Raw genomic sequence first — 21935 nt, forward strand, 5'->3', positions numbered from 1 at the left:
AGATGGCAGTGGGTAAGAGGACTTGCGGTTCTTGGTACCCAGGACCTACAAGGTGGCTCTAAACCATCTGAACCTCCAGTTCCATGAGCTGTGATGCCTTCTAATTTCTGAGTGCACTAGGTATTCATGTGGTGCCCTGACATACAGGCACTCATAAAACAAGCAAGCAAAACATAAAATAAATACATTTTAAAAAGGAAAAAATGAACATCCAATATCAATGTGATGTGTACCGGTGATTCACCGAATTGCCTCTTGGGTAAAAGTGTTAGTTTTAGAGGCAGTATCTTCCAGAGTCACACACAAAAAAACCCCTGTAAGATATGGAACAAGTAAAACCCCAGAGATAAGTCAGGTGCACGGGTGGGGCTCAGCATCTAGTCTGATCGCTTTCCATGGTATGACTTCAGGAGGGTTACCACCCTCTCTGAGCATCTAGGGAACAAACTCTTTTTCAGGCAAGGCATCCCCTGGCTATATCTTGGTCTCCCATAGACTCTAGCCAGTTCTCCGCCACTGGGCTCGTTAAGGCCAAGCACATTCCCAGGCAAAAGATGCAAGCCCAGTCCTGCCCAGGAAGTACGAGTGCATAGAAAGAGGTGGGTATGTAGGAGCCAGAAAATGTAGCCAGGGGCTTGGGAGTGTGCGCAGCAGCAGGTGTGCCCACAGGCGCCTAAGCCTGGCTGGCAGAATTCCTCCTTCTGGCTATGCCAGGTGTTCCAGGCTCCTGCCGAAGATGCTATACGGAAAGAAGCCAGAGCCCCTAGGGCTCTCTACTACATAGCCTTCCAATTTGTCCACACTCCCGGCCCCTACCTCTTGGCTACCCAATGTGGTGCTACACAGCGCCCGGTGCCTCACGCCAGTCTGGAATAAGACTGGCAGGGAAGTCTACATTCCAGGACGTTGAGGCAGTTTCAGCTCAGGGAGGCTACAAGGGCAAGGGGCATCCCAGGGCAAGGGGGTATTTTGACAGGACCCCTCTTGAGCTCAGAGGTCTGGTCTTGGGACCCTGGACCCTGAGAGGCTGACACTCAAAGAAGCCCACCCATAGCAGAAAACTGTAGCGGACAAAGCCACCCACTACTTTGGCACACCCACAGGCCCTCCCAGGCAGACGGCACCAACAGTTCTAAAGGCTGATGGGTAGTTGAGAGTACAGGGAAGGCCTTCCCTGCCAAGCCACCAATCAGAGGAGCTAATCCCACAGTAATCATAACTGGGATAAATAATAGTCACCCAAGCCATCCACCTAATTACAAGCACAGCTGTTTCAGAGAAAGCCAGTCACCCCCTCCCCTTTTGGCCAAATATTTAACAGTCTAATTAATGATGAATTTGAAGGGTCTAGACAGATTCACTCGACTCTAGGGTGAGAGGGGGCAAGGGCTGTGGCTCTCCGCACAGACCAAACTGGGCAGCAGGTGGGGAGGCAGGGTGGATTCCATCCAAGCAATGCCACACAAGGAGGCTTTGGGTATCTAGGGACCCTCTTCCCTGGCACCTACAGCCTACATACACTGCCCTGCCCTTCCCCCCATTCACACCCAGGGGGTGTGGCCATGTTGCTCTGGGCTATAAATAGTGGTGCCAGGCACTGGCTCTGTATTAATAGAGTGGGCAGGAGGGCAGCGGAACAGAGAGCAGACCAGCTCTGGCCCAAATTAACTTACTATTTGTACTCAGGGGCCCCAGGCATCGCTCCAACTCTGGCACCTACTGCCCCCAGAGACCTGGCCAGCCCATCTAGGTCAGGAAGCCCCCACTCTGCTCACTCAGCCCCCACAGATTCCCTGGGCACCCTGGCCATCCAGCCAGAGTCAACAGTCCCTGCCTTGTCCTCTCTGCCCAGAAGGACTCAGGGTCCAGCTGTGTACAGGTGGGTGGAGGAACTGCACATCTGGAGGGAAAACACCGGGGCAAAGGAGAGGGTGGATCCTGTTTGTGAGAGATGCAGAAGGGAAACACCCCACGCAGCCTCACACACAGACACTCAGAAACCACACAGGCTCGCGGCCATATGGGCAGACATGCTGCACACTAACAGTGGCAGTCACTGCCCTGCTGGCCACACAAATAGAATGGACTGGCCAGAGGGAAGCTGGGTGAGGGGTGAATGTGAGAAAGAATCTTAGCTCTTCTCATCAGAGACTCCTTCTGATGATAGCATAGGTTCCCTCAACCTATGCAGGACCCCTCTACAGGCTCCGGAGGCGGGTCCCAAGGAGCAGATTCTCCAGAGATGGGGAAGATGGGGTCTGCACAGCCATTCAGTAACTCAGACCACCACTCACAGACGTTCTGAGCACACAAACCATCAGATTAACAGCCTCAGGCTCCCATTGGGGGGCGAGGACCCCCATTCCTCTCATTGCGCCCACCCGTCCCAGAACGCCCCTCCCAGCTGGACCGTCTACGCCCGGTTGCCTGGAGCTGTTGGCTGACCTGGCGGAGGACTCACCGCTGAACCAGGACCTCCGGACTGTTCGCTCCTACCAGCCCGGGCCCTGCAGGTCGCCCGCCCGCCCTGGGCCTTTGAGGGGGCGGGCCGACCTCCCGCGCCGCCGGCTCCAGGCGCGGTGCGAGCAGCCAGGGAGCGAGCAGCCGCCAATGCCCGGGAGGGGCGGGCCGGCCACCACAGGCGGGGGAAGGGAGCCAGAGAGGGAGGGACAAAGGCGAGGAGGAGGGGAAGAGGAAGTGATGGAGGAGAGGAGTGTGGAGCTGGATGGAGAGGGCGGGGTGGGAGGGAGGATGCCACCAGGCGGCGGGATGAAGAACCCGCGCTCGGGGGCTGGAGGGATAGTAGGGCTGGCAGGAGAGGTTCCCAGGGAGATGACGTTAAAAGTTAAGGTGAGAGGTAAACAGAGGCCAGAATATAGAGAGCCAGAGGTCGGAGTTCTGTCATACCTAAAGCTCTCTAGAGTAGGAAGCCAATGACTGAAGCCCACGGCTGTGGGGCCAGCCAGTGTCACCTTAGGGCAGTCACACCTTCTGGCCTGGTGGCCTTGGATTCCTATCCACTGACTGAGGGAGATGGTCTCAGACAGCAGTGGACATGCTATGACTCCATACATGATGGAGAAAAAGTGGGACTCATCATGGGATCCAGTTAGGGTCACTAGGGTCAGCTACGATCCTCAGTCCAGCACTGTGACAAGGTCACCCTGGGCTGAGAGCTCAGGCCAAGGCAGTGTTCTGTGTAATGCAAGCAACACCGATCTGAGCTCCTGTCAGCACCCTAACTGCCTTTTTCTTCTGAGCCCCACCTGCCAGAGTTCACCGGCATTGACCCAGGCTGGATCAATGTCCTGCTCCTCCAGAGCCAGTCCACAGGGCAGCCCTCCTTTCACTTAGTCACAATTTCAAGTTGTGGTGGCTGCGGCAAAGAGCTGTCCCCTATTAGACCTTTCCCTGTGCTGGAAAGATGGCTAGGTGATTGAGGTTGCCCAGAGGATCTGGGTTCAATTCTCAGCACCCACATGGTCCTTTACTGTCTGTAACTCCAGTTCCAGGGGAATCCACCTTCCTCTTCTGGGCACTGTGGGCACTAGGCACACATGTGGTGTAGAGACATAATTGTAGGCAAAACACCCCTACACATTATATACATGCATAACATATACATGCAGACATATAAATGCATATGTATATATGTATGAATGTATGCATGCATGTATGTATAAAAATAAATTTAAAGACCCTTGCTATCTGGAGCCTCCAAGGTCAAGAAGTCAAGTAAACATTATCAACCAGTCAACCAGACTGGAACATTCTAGCTGGGGCCATAGAGAATTGCTTTTAACCTAGGACCTGGTCCTGGACACCAGACCTCACTTATAAGCCACACACACTCTCAGACACACTGTGTTCCCAGCAGCCCCCGGGGAAATAGTCTGACTGTCATCTCTAATACAAAGCAACACTGCCCAGTTACAATGACACCGCCTCAGCCAGGCGCACACTGATCCAGACAGGCCCCCACATTATACATGCTCTATCACACACGGTTACTGTCACATTTTCAGCCCCCTCCTAGTTATACACTTATTTGAACAGAGCTAGTCTTCCAAGCAGCCCCTGGGGGGACTCTGAAATAAAAAGCCAGCGTCCTTAAAGAAATACGAAGGGATTTTTCCATTCTTGCTGGATAGGTCACTGCTTCGCCCACTCACTGGCATACTATACATGCCCGTGTGCAAACACACAACACAAACACTCACATGTACACAGGAAACCGGTTTCCCTTCTGAAGAAAAGAGGAAGACCCACCATATAGGGTCAAATGTGAAGCGAGGGGAGGCGTTAAAAAACAAAGACTCCCCAGGAAGAGTGATTCACCAGTCTGGAAACTGTGATGGCCAGCTGGAAGACCCAGGCAGGCAGGGAGGATGCTGTTAGTGAGGAACAGCGCAGAAGACAGACACGAGGAAGCTGGGTGCTCTGGCCTTCACTCCTGCTCTCCTTTCCTGAGCTTCCCTAGTAAAGATCCTTATCAGCCCTAACAGAGAAAGCTTGGAAGCTTCCTGCCGGGTTCACAGAAGACATAACATAGCCGGAGGGGATGGGGAGAGCCTGGTGGCCTGGATCTTGGGGCAGCAGCTGGCACCCCGGGGGGGGGGGGGATCCTGGCTATACTGCAGCTCCTTCCCACCAACGGGGGCTTCAGCAGTGAAGGACACTCAGGCAGCAGCCTGTGGTAGGAGTTGATGGAGGACCGGCTGCCTGCCTAGACAGCGCAGGCCCTGAGCCGTGGGGCTCTCTGGAGTCTCTCTTCCTTAGTCCCCTCCCAGATCTTTCATGTGGTTCGGTGCTGCGGTCGGTCCCAGGGTGGAGCAGCCTAGACCCCAGATTGAGATGCAGCCGCCCCGTTTGTTTCCTTGGTCCCTTTCCCAGCTCCACTCTTTGCTCTGTAGAGAAGAGGGCAGCATGAGATGTGCCAAGACGCCTGGGTACAGCAACCTCACATGTTCCCTGCTCTGGGCTAAAGGTTGGCATCTGTGTTCTGGCCTCCTCTCCCTCCCCTGGCCCAAGCACACTCCTGGCAAGAGCCTGTCACTGCCATGAAGATCTCTGCTCGCCATGAAGAGTGGCATTCCAAGTTGCCTATGGCTGGGCACAGTGCCCAGAATGATGCTTCTGGGGTCTGGCCCAGCCAAAGAAGGCTTCTCGTTATTCCCAAGATATCCCTTTACCTCTCAAAGGGGATCCAGGATTCAAGGCCAGAGTAGACAAGAAGACAAGAAAAAAAAGTGAGTGTGTGTGTCTGCACGAGTGCGCGCGCGCGCTCACGCAGCTGCACCTAGGGCCTGTGTTGCTTTACCACTGAGCTACACTTCCAGCCTTTTGTAATCCTTTTGTAAAACATGGCGTGCCACAGATTTCTTATGTACACATGGGAATGCACACACAGACATTTTGATGACATCAGTTCTGTGTTCACCCACCACCCATTTGAACACACAGGTCTGTAAACACACAAGGAAAGGCACAAATAAACACCAAAACACACAAGCCCAGAGACACAAACATATCCGGAGACACATAAACACAGTCTAGTCACACAGACACACAGAGATAGCACATCACCCCCGCACCACCCAGTATCCAAGGAAACGCACTCCCAAGAATGTCCGGACTGGGGCCAGGCAGGGCTGGGCTTGGTGCCTTGCTCCAGAGATGAGACAAGGAAACTCTCAGCTCCTAGAACCCAAGGGGAGGGGTGGGGGCTAGGAAGAACACCCATCCCTTTGTGCCTCCGCCTACCCTGCCAAGCTTCTGAAACAGGCGAGCCCAGACAAGACTGGGGGGGGGGGGGATGGCAAAGGGAGCTTGGGGTCAGAAGAATGTAGGAGGGTACATACTTGGTAAGATGGGCTTCTAGATCTGGCAAGTGGGGTCACTAGGGCCACAGGAAATGTGTAAGTCTTCTACCGTGGCCTCAGACCCTCCCTCTTCTCAAGAGGTAGGAAACTGGATCACAGCACTGATGCTTCCAGGCCATTCACTGTCCAGAGAGGGCAAGAGTGCTCTTACCCCAGGGAAATGATGGGATTGGAGGAGATGAAGTACAGGCTGGGAGGGATTTGCCCAGTCTCTTCCTTTGCTGCTCTGTGACTCATTGAACCCTGGAGCAGATGCTCTCTCTGACCCTGAACAGGATGGCCAGGGAGAGCATCCCAGCTAAAGCCCCAGTTTGTGGGGACTTCTCTCATCCGGAGTCAGAGACACTGAGCCCCAGGAGAAGGTGAGTCTGCCCTTAGCTGCTGTAGGACCCACCCCCTGAAACATAGAATCCATGCTCTGTTACACCCCAAAAGCAGAAGGGAGGAGTAGTTCCCAGGCCCGAGGTGAGGGAGTGTCACAGAAGACCCCCCCCCAAGGAGCTGGATGGAGAGACAGTGGGGTGAGTGGGATTTCCCCTGCAATCCAGCTAGTGGGCCAGGCTCAACCCTCTCTCCTATGTGAACTTGACTCACTGAGAGTCACATCTGGCCAGATCCTCTCTTCTCAGTCTGTTAATAAAAAGACCCACAAATGAACTAAGGATGCTTAGTGCCTGTTTCCAAGGCAAATAAATTGGGTCTATTCAAAGTACTATCCAGCCAGCCCTTACCTGCCTGGTAACCATGGCAATTAGGGGACTTTACCCACCTGGGCCTCCCTTACTCAACAGAGCAGCCTGGTGCCTTAGGAAACAGAGGGGTAGCTAAAGCCATGGTCCTCATCTATATGCTGAGGAACAGGCATGCCCTCAGGGGACTTCATCCTCTAAGGCAACTCAATACGACTCCCTGCTGACATCATAGAAACCTCAGATCCTTTCTCTCTATTGTTCCATTCTCCTCCTACAAACACTAAAAGCCATACTATACCCAGGACCCTCTGATAGGAGGAACCAAAACCTCTTCTCTCTATGTGATTGTGAAGAAAGTGTGTGTGGGGGGGGGAAGGTCTGGGAAAGGCTGGGTGCTGGGAATGGGGGTGGGGCGGTATTTTTAAGATGTTCTGACACCTACACTGATGGAGAGCCAACCATCTAACTGACATGGGAACCACCACATCAGGCCTCCCCCGAACTAACATGCATGAGCTATGAGACAGACAAACAGACAGACAGACAGACAGACAGACAGACAGACAGACAGACACACACACACACACACACACACACCCTTGCTGGTGTGGAGGTATCAAACCTTACCCTGAGTGAGCCGGGTGGGCTGCCGAACAGGGAGCCCATCAATAGTGCAGGCATTGCCACAAGGGTACAGGGTGAGAGTGCCCCGCAGATTCTCGATGTAGCAGTGTTCTGGAGCCAGGCCTGGACCCTGCAGTGAGATGTCCCTGGCTGCAGAACCAATGACTGTCCTCCCTGGAGACAGGAGACAAACTGAGTCAGAACGATTATCCAGGCTAAGAAGGTAAGGAGATGGCGAGGGGGCCACGGTGATAGTATATGTCTCTTACTTATGCTGAGACCCTGCCCAGTTCTGGCTACCCCTGAAGGTCAGTAAGGGGAAGAAACTCCTCTCAAGCAAACAGTGAAAACTCTGTGTCTGAATGGGATCCAGAGAGAGGCCACAGGATTCAAGCCACCTTGGCAGCAGAGAGGGGGGCCTCCCTTTGTTCCCCTAACTGGCTGTCTGTGCTTCCTTTCTAGTCCCTATCTTCTTAGAAAGGCCCTCTTGTCTCTCCTGCCCCTTCCCCTCCTCTCTCCAGTCCTCCCCCCCTCTCCAGCGCAGCCTCTTCTCTCCATCCCTCCCTGGTAGAGCCCCCAGGACTGGCATTTGGAGAATGTGGGGAATGCAGTGTCACCCAGGCAACAGGTGCAGCCAGGAAGGGAGAAGGGCAGGCAGGCAAAGCCATGCCAGGGCCTCCTGTTAGGCTATACACCCATCTTTTCACGGTCCACATAGTTCAGTCCCCCATGCCAGCCATCATCCTGGAGCAAGGGGTAGTGGGAGGGCTGGCTCTTGATCCCATAGACTGCTAAGAGCAGTGTGCTTTCTTCTTTCCCTTTGCCGGCTCCCTTGATTCTAAACTCCTATTTATTTATTTACTCTGAACTGATCTTTAATCAGTTCATCTGCCAAAAAGGGCGGGCAGTCAGGGGAGGCCGGCATGAGGCAAGCATTGCCTGCAGAAGGCAGAAGGGCCACCGCAGGCCCAGCCTCCAGGGCAGGAATGTATGCAGTGATGAAGAGGGCAGGAAGGAGCCTTGTCCTGCCAGCCCTTAACTCACCTTCCTCCAGCGGCAGGAGAGTGATCGCTGTGCTGAGTCTCCCGCTGCCCAGGCTCACCAGATGAGGTTTGTCCGTCTGCACCTTCAGTCCTTGACCCGTCTCAATCAGATCCAATGGCCCTTTCTGCAGGTAATGTGGATGGGAAGTGAGAGGCACAGACTCCTGGCCAGCACCCTACTCCCTGTCACACCAACACTTCCTGCAGCCCTTGACCCTCTCCAAAGGCTCTGAGGGTCTGGAAGGCTTACATAAATATCTTATGCAGAGCATCACTGCACTAAATTCTAATTACACCTGAATCTGGGCCCCTAGCTCATCCCACTGGAGTTATCTCCAGGCTAGGCTCAAGTGTCTCTTTTGTTTATTAAAACAGAAATGAGGACCGCGTGTCATTAACTAGTAGGAGGAGGGCCAGTCTAGCTCCTGGAAGGCTTGTAATGACTACCCACGTGGCTGTGCTTCCTCCTCCTAAACTGAACTACAAGGGAGCAGGAAGGCATGAACCAGGAGAGTGATCCTGCCTGCCAGAGTGTCTGTAAACTGATTTCAGACTTTCACAGAGGAGTTTCAGGCTGAACCAATTAACCTGACTCAGACCGTGACTGAGCTGGTAATAGGCTTGTGACTAGGGATGGGCAACGGGCAAAATGCTGATGCTCTCAACCTCAGACATGGACAACTGATGAGTAAAAGAGCTAAACCCAAGCAAGGCTGGAGAGATGACTCGGTGGTGTGAGAGAGTGTTCTGCTCTTGTGGAGGATCCAGGTTCAATTCCCAGCACCCGCATCAGAAGGCTACCATTCCCTATAATTCCAACTCCAGGGTTATCTGACTCTGACTTCTTTGGGCACCTGCACCTCACATATACATAAGCACATAGATTAACATAATTTAAAATAAAACTAAAACTCAAAAAGAGAAAGATCTGAACCAGCCTTACCAAGAGCAAGGTCCTGGTCCCACTCACCTGCACTACAGCCTGGGTCTTGCATCCAGGGCCTAGCTGGCTCCTATTGAGAGGATCCATGATCCAAGGGCGCCAGAACTCCTGGGAACACAATAAAAAGCAGGTAAGCGGGAAGGCCGGGGACGAAAGGGAGAAGTAAGCTCTTTGGTGGGGTTCTCAGGGCAAAGCCAGTGCCAGCCACAACTGTCTCCAGGACACATAGTGATGAAGAAAAGGTGGAGAGACGATAAGGAGTTTGAGGGAGGGGAGGCAGAGATGACATGTCCATTCTCTGTTTCCATGTGCTTTCCAGCTTACAGCGTGGACACTACACCTCTCTAGTCTTGATCCTTGCCCCAACAAATGCAAACCGCCCACTAGATCTAAACCATGAACCTGCATTTTCTTGCTCTATACTACCCAGGTCCCAGGACTTAGCAGAAGATGCCTGTCCCTTGTCCCTCTCTCCCTCCACACACCCCTAGCCATCTGGAGCCTTAAATGGAGCAGGCAGGGCCTACCAAGAGAAGCAGGAAGCCCCTCTAAGGACAGGGATACCCAGAGATCAGCCAGGTGGGTGCAAGGGCTGATGTAACTACAACCCCTCCCCCAACTTTTCCTTTTTCCTCTTCTCCCTTTGTCTCTTTCCCCAAGGGTCTCAATAGGATGTTTTCTTAAAGGAGACTGAGAGGGGAAACCCAGTCATTCCTATCATACAGATGTCTCAGCTCCTGTAACTTTTTCCTTGAAAGCTACCTCACCTAACATAATCAGCTGTAAAATGTTCGTGCTTTTGAGTCCGGAACTCCGAGGCTCTTCAGTGGCTTGGTGATGGAGGAACCAGAAGTAGATTCCTGAAGTCTAAGCCACTGACCGGCCCTCGTTCTTAGGCTGTGTTCTAGTGTCTGACCCTTTGTGTGTGAGCACGTTACCAGCTCATCAGGGTCCTTTCCCACTTTCTCTTCCAGCTGTCATGCAAGTGACCCTCAAAGGAAGTAGAGTGAGAGCCTGGATTCCAAGGACTGTCCCTTCCTGACCTCCAGGCCCTCAGGCATGGAGTCACTCAATGCAGCTAGCTTTCCCACATCCACCCTTCTTCCTGGCCCGGCCTTCATCATCTCAGTCACCATTCCCACCCGAGTTCACAGAAAAGAGGCAGGAACAGTGAATGCCTGGGACCCACTCTAGGACTGCCTGGGAGGAGGGAAGACATAGGCTACTCACCCTCACTGGCCTCTCTCCAAAAGCAGTAGCCATGGGATTGTTCCTAGAGACAGAGCTGTATGTCTTTCTCTCTTTTTTCTTTTCTTTTCTTTTTTTTCGAGACAGGGTTTCTCTATAAAGCCCAGACTGTCCTGGAACTCACTTTGTAGACCAGGCTGGCCTCGAACTCAGAAATCTGCCTGTCTCTGCCTCCCGAGTGCTGGGATTAAAGGTGTGCGCCATCTCGCCCGGCTTCTTTTTTCTTTTTTAAGATTTATTTATTTCGGGCTGGTGAGATGGCTCAGTGGGTGAGAGCACCCGACTGCTCTTCCAAAGGTCCCGAGTTCAAATCCCAGCAACCACATGGTGGCTCACAACCATCCATAACGAGATCTGATGCCCTCTTCTGGAGTGTCTGAAGACAGCTACAGTGTACTTACATATAATTAATAAATAAATAAATTAAAAAAAAAGATTTATTTATTTCAATGTGCATTGATGCTCTGCCTGCATGGTCTGTGTGACGGCGCCAAAGCCCTAAGACCTGGAGTTGCAGACAGCTGTGAGCTGCCATGTGGGTGATGGGAAGAATTGAACCCAGGTATCTTGACCATTGAGCCATCTCTCTAGCTCCAAAGTCTTTCTTATGTACAGGGTAGAAATCTCTCAGCATTTTTTTTAAAGGGGGGAATGGCAAGGGAGTAGGTTCAAATTGGGGGATTATGTAAAAAGACTGGGAAAGAAAACAAAACCAAAGATAACAAAGGTTGTTGGGTTGGAAGACTTTTAGACTAGGATGCAAGACCCCTAAAATCTACCCTGACTTCATTACCTGTATGATCTTGTACAATGTATTTTACACACACACACACACACACACACACACACACGCACACGCACACGCACACGCACGTTTGTTTTTTGTTTTTGTTTTTTTAGGCAAGATCTAGTATATCCCAGGTTGGCTGTGAAATGTAAAATGAAGGCTGGATGTGATGACCCATGCTTTTGCTTCTAGCATGCAGGAGGCAGAGGCAAGTGGATCTCTAGGAGTCTGAGACCAGCTTGGTCCACACAGCAAATTCCAGGCCAGCTAAAGTTTCATCCCAGAGAAATCTTGTGTAAGGGGCTTGGGGGAAGGTGGTGGTGGCAGAGGAGACCTTGAATTTCTTTCTAATCTTCCTGATACACCTTGGGTGTATGACATCATGCCCTCTTTTATGTGGTGCTAGGGAGGGAATCCAGGGCTTTTGTTGTTGCTGTTTCTAGAGACCATTCTACAACCCTAGGATCTAGGGGTGGCTTTTTTGTTGCTTGTTTGTTGAGACAGAGTTTCAGTCTGTAGCTAATGCTGCTCTAGAACTTATTATGCAGACCAGGCTGGTCTAAGACTCCTGTTTTACCACTCCCAATCCTGGGTTTACACAGGTCAAGTAAGCCACCATGCCTGGATTGGACAAGTCATTAAACTTCTCACATTGTCAAGTCAATCTTCTACAAACCCTTAATAATAATAATTAAAGAAAAATTAGTCAGAATAGGGCTTGTCTAGAATAGTACTTGCCTGGGGCTAGGCGTGGAACAGAAATAGACCGTGAATAGGCACAAGATGTTTGAGCTGTGTGCAACAGAAATGTTCTTTGGGGGGTGGTTTGTCATGTACAAACATACTTGTGTCTAAGACACTTGTGCATAGGCCAGAGGCAGATGTAAGGTACCCCGCACCCCCCCCCCCGCTATTCTTTTGAGTCAAGGTTATCTCATTGAATCTGAACTAGGCTGTTGGCCATCAAACCCCAGCAATCCTCCTGCCTCCTTCCCACCCCCAGCTCTGAACTTAAAGACGTGGGTGCTGGGGATTTGAACTCAGTTCCTCATGCTTGAGTAGCGTTCATTTTTATCTGCTAAGCCATTGTCCCAGCCCGAAACAAGAATGTTCTATAATTAAGTTTCAATGATAGGTACATAGCTCTGTAAATATGCTATAAGTAATTGCACAGTTAATTTGGGTTGATTTTATGCCATACAGATTAATGCTATACAGATTAATTCTCGGTCTGTGAAAAGACTGAGCAGTGGTGGTGCACACCTTTAATCCCAGCACTTGGGAGGCAGAGGCAGGCGGATTTCTGAGTTCGAGGCCAGCCTGGTCTACAGAGTGAGTTCCAGGACAGCCAGGGCTATACAGAAAAACCCTGTCTCGAAAAAAAAAAAAAAAAAAAAAAAAAAAAAAGAGTACTGACTGCTCTTCCGACGGTCCGAAGGTCCTGAGTTCAAATCCCAGCAACCACGTGGTGGCTCACAACCATCCGTAAAGAAATCTGACACCCTCTTCTGGTGTGTCTGAAGACAGTACAGTGTACTTACGTATAACAATAAATAATTCTTTTTAAAAAGAAAGAAAGGAAGGAAGGAAGGAAGGAAGGAAGGAAGGAAGAAAGAAAGAAAGAAAGAAAGAAAGAAAGAAAGAAAGAAAGAAAGAAAGAGAGAAAGAATCTGTGAAGAGAGACTAGGATTTGGAGAAGTCACTCTCCATCAAGAGCACTTGTTGCTCTTCCAAAAGACAGGAATTCTGTTCCCAGCATCCACACGGTGGCTCACAATCATTTGTAACTCCTGTTTCAAGGATTCCTCACCCTTTTCTGGACTCACTGGGCTCCAGACACATACAGGATGCACAAACATACATGCAGGCAAAACACCATACAGATAAAATACAAATAAAAATTTTTAAATTCAAGTGTATCTGAAGATCTGGGAAGGACACTAAATCACATTCCATGAGCCACAAAGCAATCTCAAAACAGCAGCTATGATTAGCTGTGGATGGCATTTGGGTCTATGCCTCAGTTTCCCTATCTGCCATACTGTCACTGTCACCTGCGAAGCCCTTACTTATTTACAGAGAATAAATTCAAGTGGAGATAAAGGTTGTAAAGAAATTAGGTTAGCGAGGAAATAAGAGTGACTCAAGGAGAGGCTAGACAGGAATAAGGAGGTGAAATGAGAGGTGGAGATAAGGAGAGAGGTGTAAAGAGAAGATAAGAAACCGCACAGCAATTGGAAGGTACGAGGCTATGGCCTCAGCTCAGAAACCTAACCCACAGCAGAGGAAAAAGACACCAGACCAACCTGACCTGGGCTCAGATGGTGCTTTGATAGAGGGATCTCACCGTGGCCTAGGTGGCCTCTTCTCTGACCCTAATCCCATGTCCCTTGGAGAAGCTGTGCTGTCCCCTGACGCCCTCCACTGGCTGGCTTGCTATGGTCCCATTGAGTGGCTATCTATATCCAGGGCTTTAATTACCCACTCAGCTATGCCCAGTTGCCAAAAAAAAAGCCTTGTGGTGTGGCTTCCACTGCTGAAGAGCAGGCCTAGCCCTCTCTGTAACCCTCTTGCACCCAGATGCAGAAAGCTAAGCACCTCCTAGCCAGCTAGTCAGGTAGCAAGGGCCTGGCTGTGCCTGTATTATCAACATAGGGAAAGATACACTAGAGCATAAGGACTGGGGTCTGACACAGGTAACCCTAGCCCCATCCCCAATGTGCTAACAGCCAACACCACCTGTCTCCGGGTCTTAACACCTGAACAAAGGTGAAGGGAGTTCTGGGAAGAGCCAACCAGCCCTGACACCAGTGAGCACTGAAGAAAGTCCTTGGGATCCCAAGGGGCCCAAGATGAAAGGTCCAAAGCCAGCCTTGGAGCAAAATGCCAGGTCCCCCTCCCTCACCTGGGTCTCACAGGAGTCAAATGGTGGCTCTAGAGGGGCAATGCAGAGCAGTAGGCCAAGGCCTTTCTGGTCACAATGACTTTCTTTCGTCTTCCCTGCTCACATACGCCCTCGAGGAAGGGCCACCGGCAGAGGAAGGAGTCAGGACGGGAAGGAAACTGAGGCCGGGCGGGCAGAATGCCCAGGAGAGGCAGGGGGAGTGTCCAAAGCCAGGCGTGTAGAGAAGAAATTAGAAATAAAAATAGGCAGAGAGAAAGGGGGGTTTGTAGAAAGGACGAGGTGCAGGGATAATAGAGTGTGAAGTCAGGAGAAAATACTGAAAGCTGGTGAGGAGAGCCTGGGTGTGGTGGTACATGCCTGTAAACCTAATTCCCTGTACTCCGGATGTGGCGACAGGATATCAGACACTCAAGGCCAGCCTCGGCCTGAGCTTCATGAGACCTTGTCTCAAAAAATAACAGCAGTTTTGGGGATGAGATAGTGAACTAGGAAAATAGACTGTAGGGAAGGCCAGGGAACCCTAAGAAGCATGAGTGGTGGTGATGGGGAGGGAGGGGGCAGACTTAGCATACATTCCCCAAATAGGAGAGGATAAACCAGGCGCTTCAGAGCACCTTGGAGCGGGGAACGGAACCGGAGGGCAGCTAGGAAAAGAGGAATCCCCAGCAGCGGGAGAACAGAGTCTTGCACAGTCTGGGGACAGAGTAGACAGAGCTGGGAAGAGTAGTTGGGGTGGAGGAGTATTGGGGAGCGACGCTGGAAAGGTGCACTTCTCGGAAACCCGCAGGGTTCGTGGATCTCCCCACAGCAGAGGCTCGGCCCTCCCCAGGCCACCGGGTGGGACAAGGCAGCAGTGTTGGGTCGCCTGCTGCGGCAGCCCCGCCCGTCCGGCCCCGGGGACAAGCGGCCTTTCTTCAGCAGGGCAGAGAGAGAAAAAGTCGCTTGTTTGCACAGCAGGGAAAGGGGGCGGCCTCGCAGCTGCAGGAAGGGGGCTGGCATGTGGAGGGAGGTGCGTGCGTGCGGGGAGGTTGCGTGAGTGGAGCAGTCTTCCCGGGCGACCCTTCCCAGCGCGTGGAGTGCGTGGTGTGAAGCGGACTAAGTGTGTGAAGTCGAGGCCCATGTGAGGATTCACGTGTGCACCCGTGGGGTGACACTGGACTGTCGGTGTGACGTGTCTTGCGGGTGCGCGGAGGTGAGGCGTGGGATGCTGTGCGTGGGAGCTGTGCGGACGCCCGTGTTAGTGGCCAGTTCTGTTTGTGTGACCGCTGTGGAGTGAGCCCGAAGTGCGATGAGTCAGTCTCCGGGAGCCTCCGGGACCGCTGAGCTAACGGGCCCAGAATGCAGCCCCACCCCGGCTCACTGGGTCCCCCGCCGGGCCGCGCAGTCGCGAGCCAAATCCCCGCTGCGCTGGCCTGGGCGGAAGCGTCCGCGGCGCCAGGGCAACCCCGCGCCCCACGACCCCACCCAGCCGCCTACCCTCGCTTCCCCATCCCGGGGGAGTCCGATGACGGCGCTCGACCTCGGCTGGGGAACTCCGCGCTGTTTTTGGATCCAGACCGCGGAGGCGGAGCGGGAGCCAACGGCTCAGTCATCCCAGGTCGCCGGGGACCCTCATAGATAACGGGGGTCCTGGAAAAGTGCCCAGGAGACCCTAGACATGGAAACCCCAGGATCCCTCCCTGACTCCCTCCCACGCCTCAGAGTTGAACTCCACATCTTTTTGAGTCCATCCAGGCAGCTGGAACGAGGACAAGAGCGGAGACGCCTAGGGGATCCCCCTTCCTGTGGTCCTGCTGATGTGGAGAGGAACCATGTGCGATGCTGTAGACAAGGTCCCGCGCGCGTACCCAACCCGAGACTGCAAGTGTGGGATACTGGCCATCGGGGTGCCCACAGGAGGATCTAGATCCCGCAAGACTTGGGGGGGGGGAATTCCTCCACTTAATACCAGGGCCCCCTCTGGCGGTGGCGCTGGCAACGACTCAGGAGGGCAAGAGCAAGCAGTTCGCCGAGGGCGGCCCACAAAGCCCCTTCCGCCAACGCACTCACCTGGCATGGCCCCCTTTTTCCGCACCTTTCTACCCAGTTCGCTGGGCCAGACTGGTCTCGTCTGGTCCCGGGGACTTTCCCTTCTGTAGACTCAGCCAGACGGCGAATGGAACCCCGAGGCATAGTGGGAGGGGCACGCTTACCTTGTGGGGAGTTGGGGGGACACCGGCCCCTTTGCCCAAGTGGGCCGCGGCGGCCTCAGGCTGGCGAAGACTCTGTTGCTTTTCCCCTGGAGCCAGCTGAGTAGGAGGAGAGGGAGACTGTCCCGCCCCGCTTCCCTGAGTCCCCGCCCCCATCCCGTCCTGTCCGCCTGGCCAGCTAGAGAAGACGCCCTTGTGGTGCTGGAGCCCAAGGCCCCCACCCAGCTTTTCCCACAGCAGCACCTCCCCCGCTTGCACAGCGCCCGCTTTGTTCATCTGTACAGCTGGGCTTTCCACCACCACCACCAGGGCCACCACCGTGCAAACTCTCCTCTCACCCTCCCCTTCCGACCCTCCTAGACCACCCTCCACTCTGGGCCTCGAAGCACTTCTTTATTTACCTCCGCCTACCCAAGATGCCTGAATCGTCCCCTGACTCCCCATGAGTCCTAGCGCAGCCCTACCACAGATGCTCAATTTCCTTTCAGAACATCAACTGAGGGCACCCAGGTCAGCCCCTACCCTTTGCTGTTCCAAGCCCCACCATAGAGAGTTGTCGATTTAATAATTGCACACCATGCTTCAGAAATGAACGTGAAGGCAAGGTCCGTTGAAAGTGTGCTGTAAGCCAAATGATGGTGGTCTTTTTCCCAGCACTCGGGAGGCAGAGGCAGGTGGATCTCTGTGAGTTCGAGACCAGACTGGTCTCAGAATGAGTTCAAGGACAGCCAGGGCTACACAAGAGAAACCCTGTCTCAAAAAACAAAAACAAACAAAAAAGTGTGGTGCAAACCACAGGACCCAGGAAAGCTGAATGGAGCCGGCCTTTTTGCCTCTGTCCATTCACCTCCACTAAAGAATTGTTGGGTTGCAGCTGGAGCTGGAGGCAGGGTAGAAAGACACCAGGTTGGCTGAAGAGTGGGAGTTTGAGGAAGAAAAGAGGGAGGGGGGCAGTCTATAAGCCCAGCCTGGCGAAGTCATTCAGCAGTCCAACCCGCACCCCGAAATCCAAGCTGACAGTGTAGCCGCACCTTGCAAAGCCTGCTCTTGCCCCAGGAGACGGCTGGGAGGCCTCATGGGAGCTGAACTCAGACTAGACTGGGCCTCTTTAACCTGCACTAAAGGATTGGCAGAGGCTTTTCCTCAGTGAAGGAACAAGCAGGAAGCCCCCAAGTCTGGCTTAAGGTCCAGATGGGATGGGTTGGAGAAAATTTAAAATGAAAGTCCTCTTTGGAATGGACAAACCCAGTTCTGTTCCAGTGGCTTTTGTTCTGTGTTCTCTCTCTCTCTCTCTCTCTCTCTCTCTCTCTCTCTCTCTCAGGAATGGCAGGAGACTGAACTGCAGGAATTTGGTCACTCATTGACAGAACTAGCATTAGTAGGGGGCATCCACAGCTGGCGATTAAACCTGAGACTGTGGAGCAATGAACAAGAGGGAGGAGGAGAAGGAGTCCTACCTGCCACCTCCTCTAGCTAACAGAGGTGACAAGTGCACTGTGGTCACCAGAAAGTCCCAAGATATAAGCAGCTTCTTTTTACCTCTCTTCGTATCATTTGAGGCTCAAGGAACAATTTCAGCTCTGGCCAACCTTCCTGAGGCATATGTCAATCACAACAGTATTTTTCATGCTGCTCTAGTGTGTTGTTGTTGGTGGTGGTTTTTTGGTTTTTTTTTTTTTCTTTTTTCTTCCAGATGTTTCTTTCTAATGAATTGACCATAAGACTTACAATTTCTGCAATGGCCAACAGACCACAGAAAGATATTTCTTTAGGCTCCTGCTTGAAACCAACAGCTTCAGTAAACTGCAGCCTTGATTCAGGGCCATTTTGTTTTTGTTTTTGGTTTTTTGAACAAAAAGAGAAAGCAAAACAAAATCATCTTGTTGCAAATTTAGCATTTGGAGAGGGGTTCTGATTAGGGGGATCTCAAATTCTTCCATCTTTTTCTTAACCTCGGGTGGCTGCTGACTAACTTGGTCAGGCAATCATTAAACCCGCCAGAGGCAGGTGACGACGCTGAGGCAGGGGGCTCTAAAATAGCACCTAATTTTTTCTCAGTGTCTCACTGTCCAGCTGACACTATGATCAAGGCTCTATGAAATTTGTCCTATCTCCTGCTGTGTCCAGCCTCTGTGTTCCCACAGTTAGAGCACTCAGGGGACTAAAGACCTTCTGCCCCCACCCCTCCACCCTCATCCCACTCCACATCTGGAGCCCATCAAGAAGCCCAGTGCTCTCTCACAGTTATGCAAGAGGTCGAGCAGCTGGGAGCTCGGCTCCGAGCGCAAAGTGGGAGGAAGAGAAGAAAGCAGAGACCAACCAGCTTTCCAAGCAAGCTTCAGACTTTCCGAAATGGAAGCAGGGGGAGAGGGCAGAGGCTGGGTGTGGAAAGAAGGGTGAGTTCTTCAAAGCCTTCTGCACTTAGCTGTGGCTGTCAAGAGTGGGTTTCCACACTCCTCCTGCCTTTCCCTTGGCACACCTCCCATTTGGTCCCTCTTCTCAAATTGTGCTCCCTCTGGCTCCAGAAGAGGGTGAACGGTACTCATTTGGCCAGCAGCCGCTGTAGTCTACTCCCTCTCCCAGAAAGGATCCCTCTGGTTGTGTAATAGTTTCCTCAAGATTGAAACATTCTTTCCTGCAGGGAAGTTCCTTAAGGAAGGTAAACAACTCAAAATAGCTCCAGGAAGTCCCTGAAACTGACCAGATTCTCTAGGTCCCTCCCTGCCAGAGTAAGGAATAAAAAAGCCAAGAGTGCATCTCAGACAGGCTGAGCTTCAAACCAGACCACAACAGCTGCCTGGAAGAGGTTTAAGCCAACCGAATCATTTAGAAAAGCTGCTCTCCAGCCTGCTGAGCAGCATGCATGCTCAGTATTGGGCTACGAGTTCCCAGCTCAGTGAGCTCTCAAGCTGGGGTGGCCTTGTGATACATCCATCTTTGAGTCATTTCTACTCCTGTAATTAACCTATCACCCAAAAGTAACTACAAAAATAAAATAAAGTAACCCCAGTAAAACTCATTGGTTAACTAAACTGGACTTTGGTGGTGTGGTGGTTGCCCCAGAGAGAGGCACTATTAGGAGGGTGTGGCCTTGTTGGAAGTGTGTCACTGTGGGGGGTGGGCTTAGATACCTTCCTCCTAGCAGCCTGGAAGTCAGTTTTGTCCTGACTGATTTGGATCAAGATGTATAATTCTTGGCTCCTTCTCCAGCACTGTCTGCCTGGATGCTACGGTGTTTTCTGCCATCTTGATTAATGGACCTCTGAACCTGTGAACCAGCTCCAGTTAAATGTCCTTAATAAGAGTTGCTTGGTGGGCTGGTGAGATGGCTCAGTGGTTAAGAGCACCGACTGCTCTTCCGAAGGTCTGAAGTTCAAATCCCAGCAACCACATGGTGGCTCACAACCACCCATAATGAGATCTGACGCCCTCTTCTGGTGCGTCTGAAGACTACAGTGTACTTACATGTAATAAATAAATAAAATAAATAATTAAAAAAAAAAAAAAGAGTTGCTTGGTTACGGTGTCTCCTCACAGCAACGGAAACCCTAAGACAGGTGATAGCTTTACTTTGGTCTGTTGTGGGTTCCCTTTCTGGAGTAAGTAGACCTGTGTGTTGTGTCTCCCTAGGAAAAGTTGTGTCATACACCTCTGTGACTCCTTTGGGTCCTAAATGCCACCATTGGTGTAGGTGTGGTGGCATCAGTGATCACTCCATCCAGTTTGGTGAAAAGAGGGCTCAAAGTTTACCTTAACTGAGGTAAGCCACTATTTTATCAGTTGGTCTTACAAAATTTGCACAGTCCACACTTGTGATGCAAATCTAATACAATCAAACTGTGTGGGAAATTTGGCCAGGACTGAAGACTGGTCACCTCTGTGGCTCAGCTCCTGCCTGAGAGCAAGCACTGAGGACAGAGAGTGTAGCACATGTAGAGTGTGGCTGCGTGCTGTTTGGTATGCAGTGTTGAATACCATCCCCAGCACTGCATACACCCTTATTTGGGAAATAAAATCAGTTCTGCTTCTCTCGTTGCCTTGGATTTGCAGGGCAAACTATTTTGAGATCCTGTTCTGGTTTGTTAATACACCTGGTCAAACAGGGGACACCCAGGTGTTTCCCAGAGCTGGACTAGGATGTTTAAGGTATTTTCAACGATTTGATATTACAACACAACTTGTCATCTATAAAGATCGAACTCAAAAATCATGTGAGTTAAAAGGGTATATTTAGGGGCTGTAGAGTTGGCTCAGTGGTTAAGAGCAATGGCCAATCCTTTGTAGGACCTGGGTTTGATTCCCAGCACCCACATGTGGTTCATAATAGTCTTCAACTCTAGTCTCGAGGAATACAGTGCCCTCCTCTGGCAGACATATACACATGTAGGCAAAACACCCATACACATAAAATAATTTGTAAAATTTAAAAATATAAGACAATAATTTTGTTTTGTTTTTTGAGACAGGGTTTCCCTGTGGAGCCCTAGCTATCCTGGAACTCATTCTATAGACCAGGCTGGCCTCGAACTCAGATATCTGCCTGCCTCTGCCTCCCAAGTGTGGTATTAAAGGCGTGCGCCACCACTGCCTAAAATAATTTTTTAAGCTTTTTTTTTTTTTTTTTTTTTTTGAGACAAGGTTTCTTTGTGTAGCCCTGGATGTCCTGGAACTCTTTGTAGATCTGGCTAGCCTTGAACCCATAGAGATCTGCCTGCTTCTGCCATTGTGATTAGAGGCATGTGCCACCAAACCTGGTGGCAGTAAAAATTATTTTCAAACCAAACCAAACCAAACCAACCAACCACCACCACCACCACCAAACCAAATGGGGCTGGAGAGATGGGGCTTAGTAAACTGCTCGGGAAGACCAGAATTTTGTTCATTCACACCAAGTGACTTGTCACCCCATGACCCCAATGCTAGAGAGGCTGATACCTCTGGCCTCTGCCAGCATCTGCATTCATGTGGACCTATCTACACCCAGGCAATCAGACACAAACACATTAAAAATACTAAAAATCTAGCAAGAACGAATAAGAAACTATTTTAAGTTTATGGTTTTGTTGGGTCACACTGCTATCTCAGACATATGATCATTTAGCCCTGCCTAATGAGTAGCAAAGTAAAACACCTTTCCTTTTTTGGCAGGGGACAGGATGAGAAGTCCCTGCTAAAACTTGACTTCTGTTTGTGAGTTGGGCAAGGTGGCCTCAATTTTATAAAGGCCTGCTTTGTGTCAGTCACAAAGTCCCTGGTACAAAGTGAGGCACAGTGTTGTTAGAGATTTGTCCTACTACTGCATAACAGCAATGCACAGCCAACAATGTGTGGATTTTTCTACCCATTGTGTTGAAAGAGCACAAGAGCTGCAAGTCTGTCTACAAAAGGGTGCAAAAAAGGAGGGAGATGGTTCTGTAGTAAGACATCACTCCCAGGCCTTGCTTCTAAGAAGCCTACAAGAGAAGAAACATATTCCTCACTCTTTTTTTAATATTTATCTATTTAGTGTATGTGAGTACACTGAAGAAACATATTCCTCACTTTTTAAAAATATTTATTTAATGTATGTGAGTACACTGTTGCTGTCTTCAGACACACTAGAAGAGGGCATCAGACACCATT

General features: G+C 51.2%; 1 protein-coding gene and 1 non-coding gene across 39 annotated transcripts in view; both read right to left on the reverse strand.

The window, feature by feature from the left end:
• The window catches only part of Phldb1 (pleckstrin homology like domain, family B, member 1), a 48941-nt gene extending 32501 nt beyond the window's left edge, over positions 1 to 16440 (reverse strand). For 28 of the 38 annotated variants that reach the window (XM_030243978.1, XM_030243976.1, XM_030243975.1 and 25 more), the window contains exons 1-4: positions 16317 to 16440; positions 9212 to 9292; positions 8243 to 8366; positions 7202 to 7372 (exon numbers count right to left, since the gene is read on the reverse strand). In XM_030243978.1, coding sequence (XP_030099838.1) covers positions 7202 to 7372; positions 8243 to 8366; positions 9212 to 9271 — 355 coding nt within the window. In that variant the 5' untranslated portion in view covers positions 9272 to 9292; positions 16317 to 16440. Of the gene's footprint in view, positions 1 to 2445; positions 2787 to 5861; positions 6005 to 7201; positions 7373 to 8242; positions 8367 to 9211; positions 9293 to 15600; positions 15704 to 16173; positions 16193 to 16316 lie in introns of those variants that run through there. The other 10 variants (XM_030243980.1, XM_030243979.1, XM_006509928.4 and 7 more) reach the window with 7 other exon arrangements.
• A 1564-nt stretch (positions 16441 to 18004) lies between these two features.
• On the reverse strand, positions 18005 to 18139 carry Gm24166. Its single transcript, XR_003948467.1, has one exon. It is a non-coding gene; the product is annotated as a small nucleolar RNA SNORA2/SNORA34 family (small nucleolar RNA).
• Positions 18140 to 21935: the final 3796 nt, after the last annotated feature.

The sequence above is a fragment of the Mus musculus genome, chromosome 9 (genome assembly GCF_000001635.26).
Source record: "Mus musculus strain C57BL/6J chromosome 9, GRCm38.p6 C57BL/6J".
Lineage (NCBI taxonomy): Eukaryota > Metazoa > Chordata > Mammalia > Rodentia > Muridae > Mus > Mus musculus.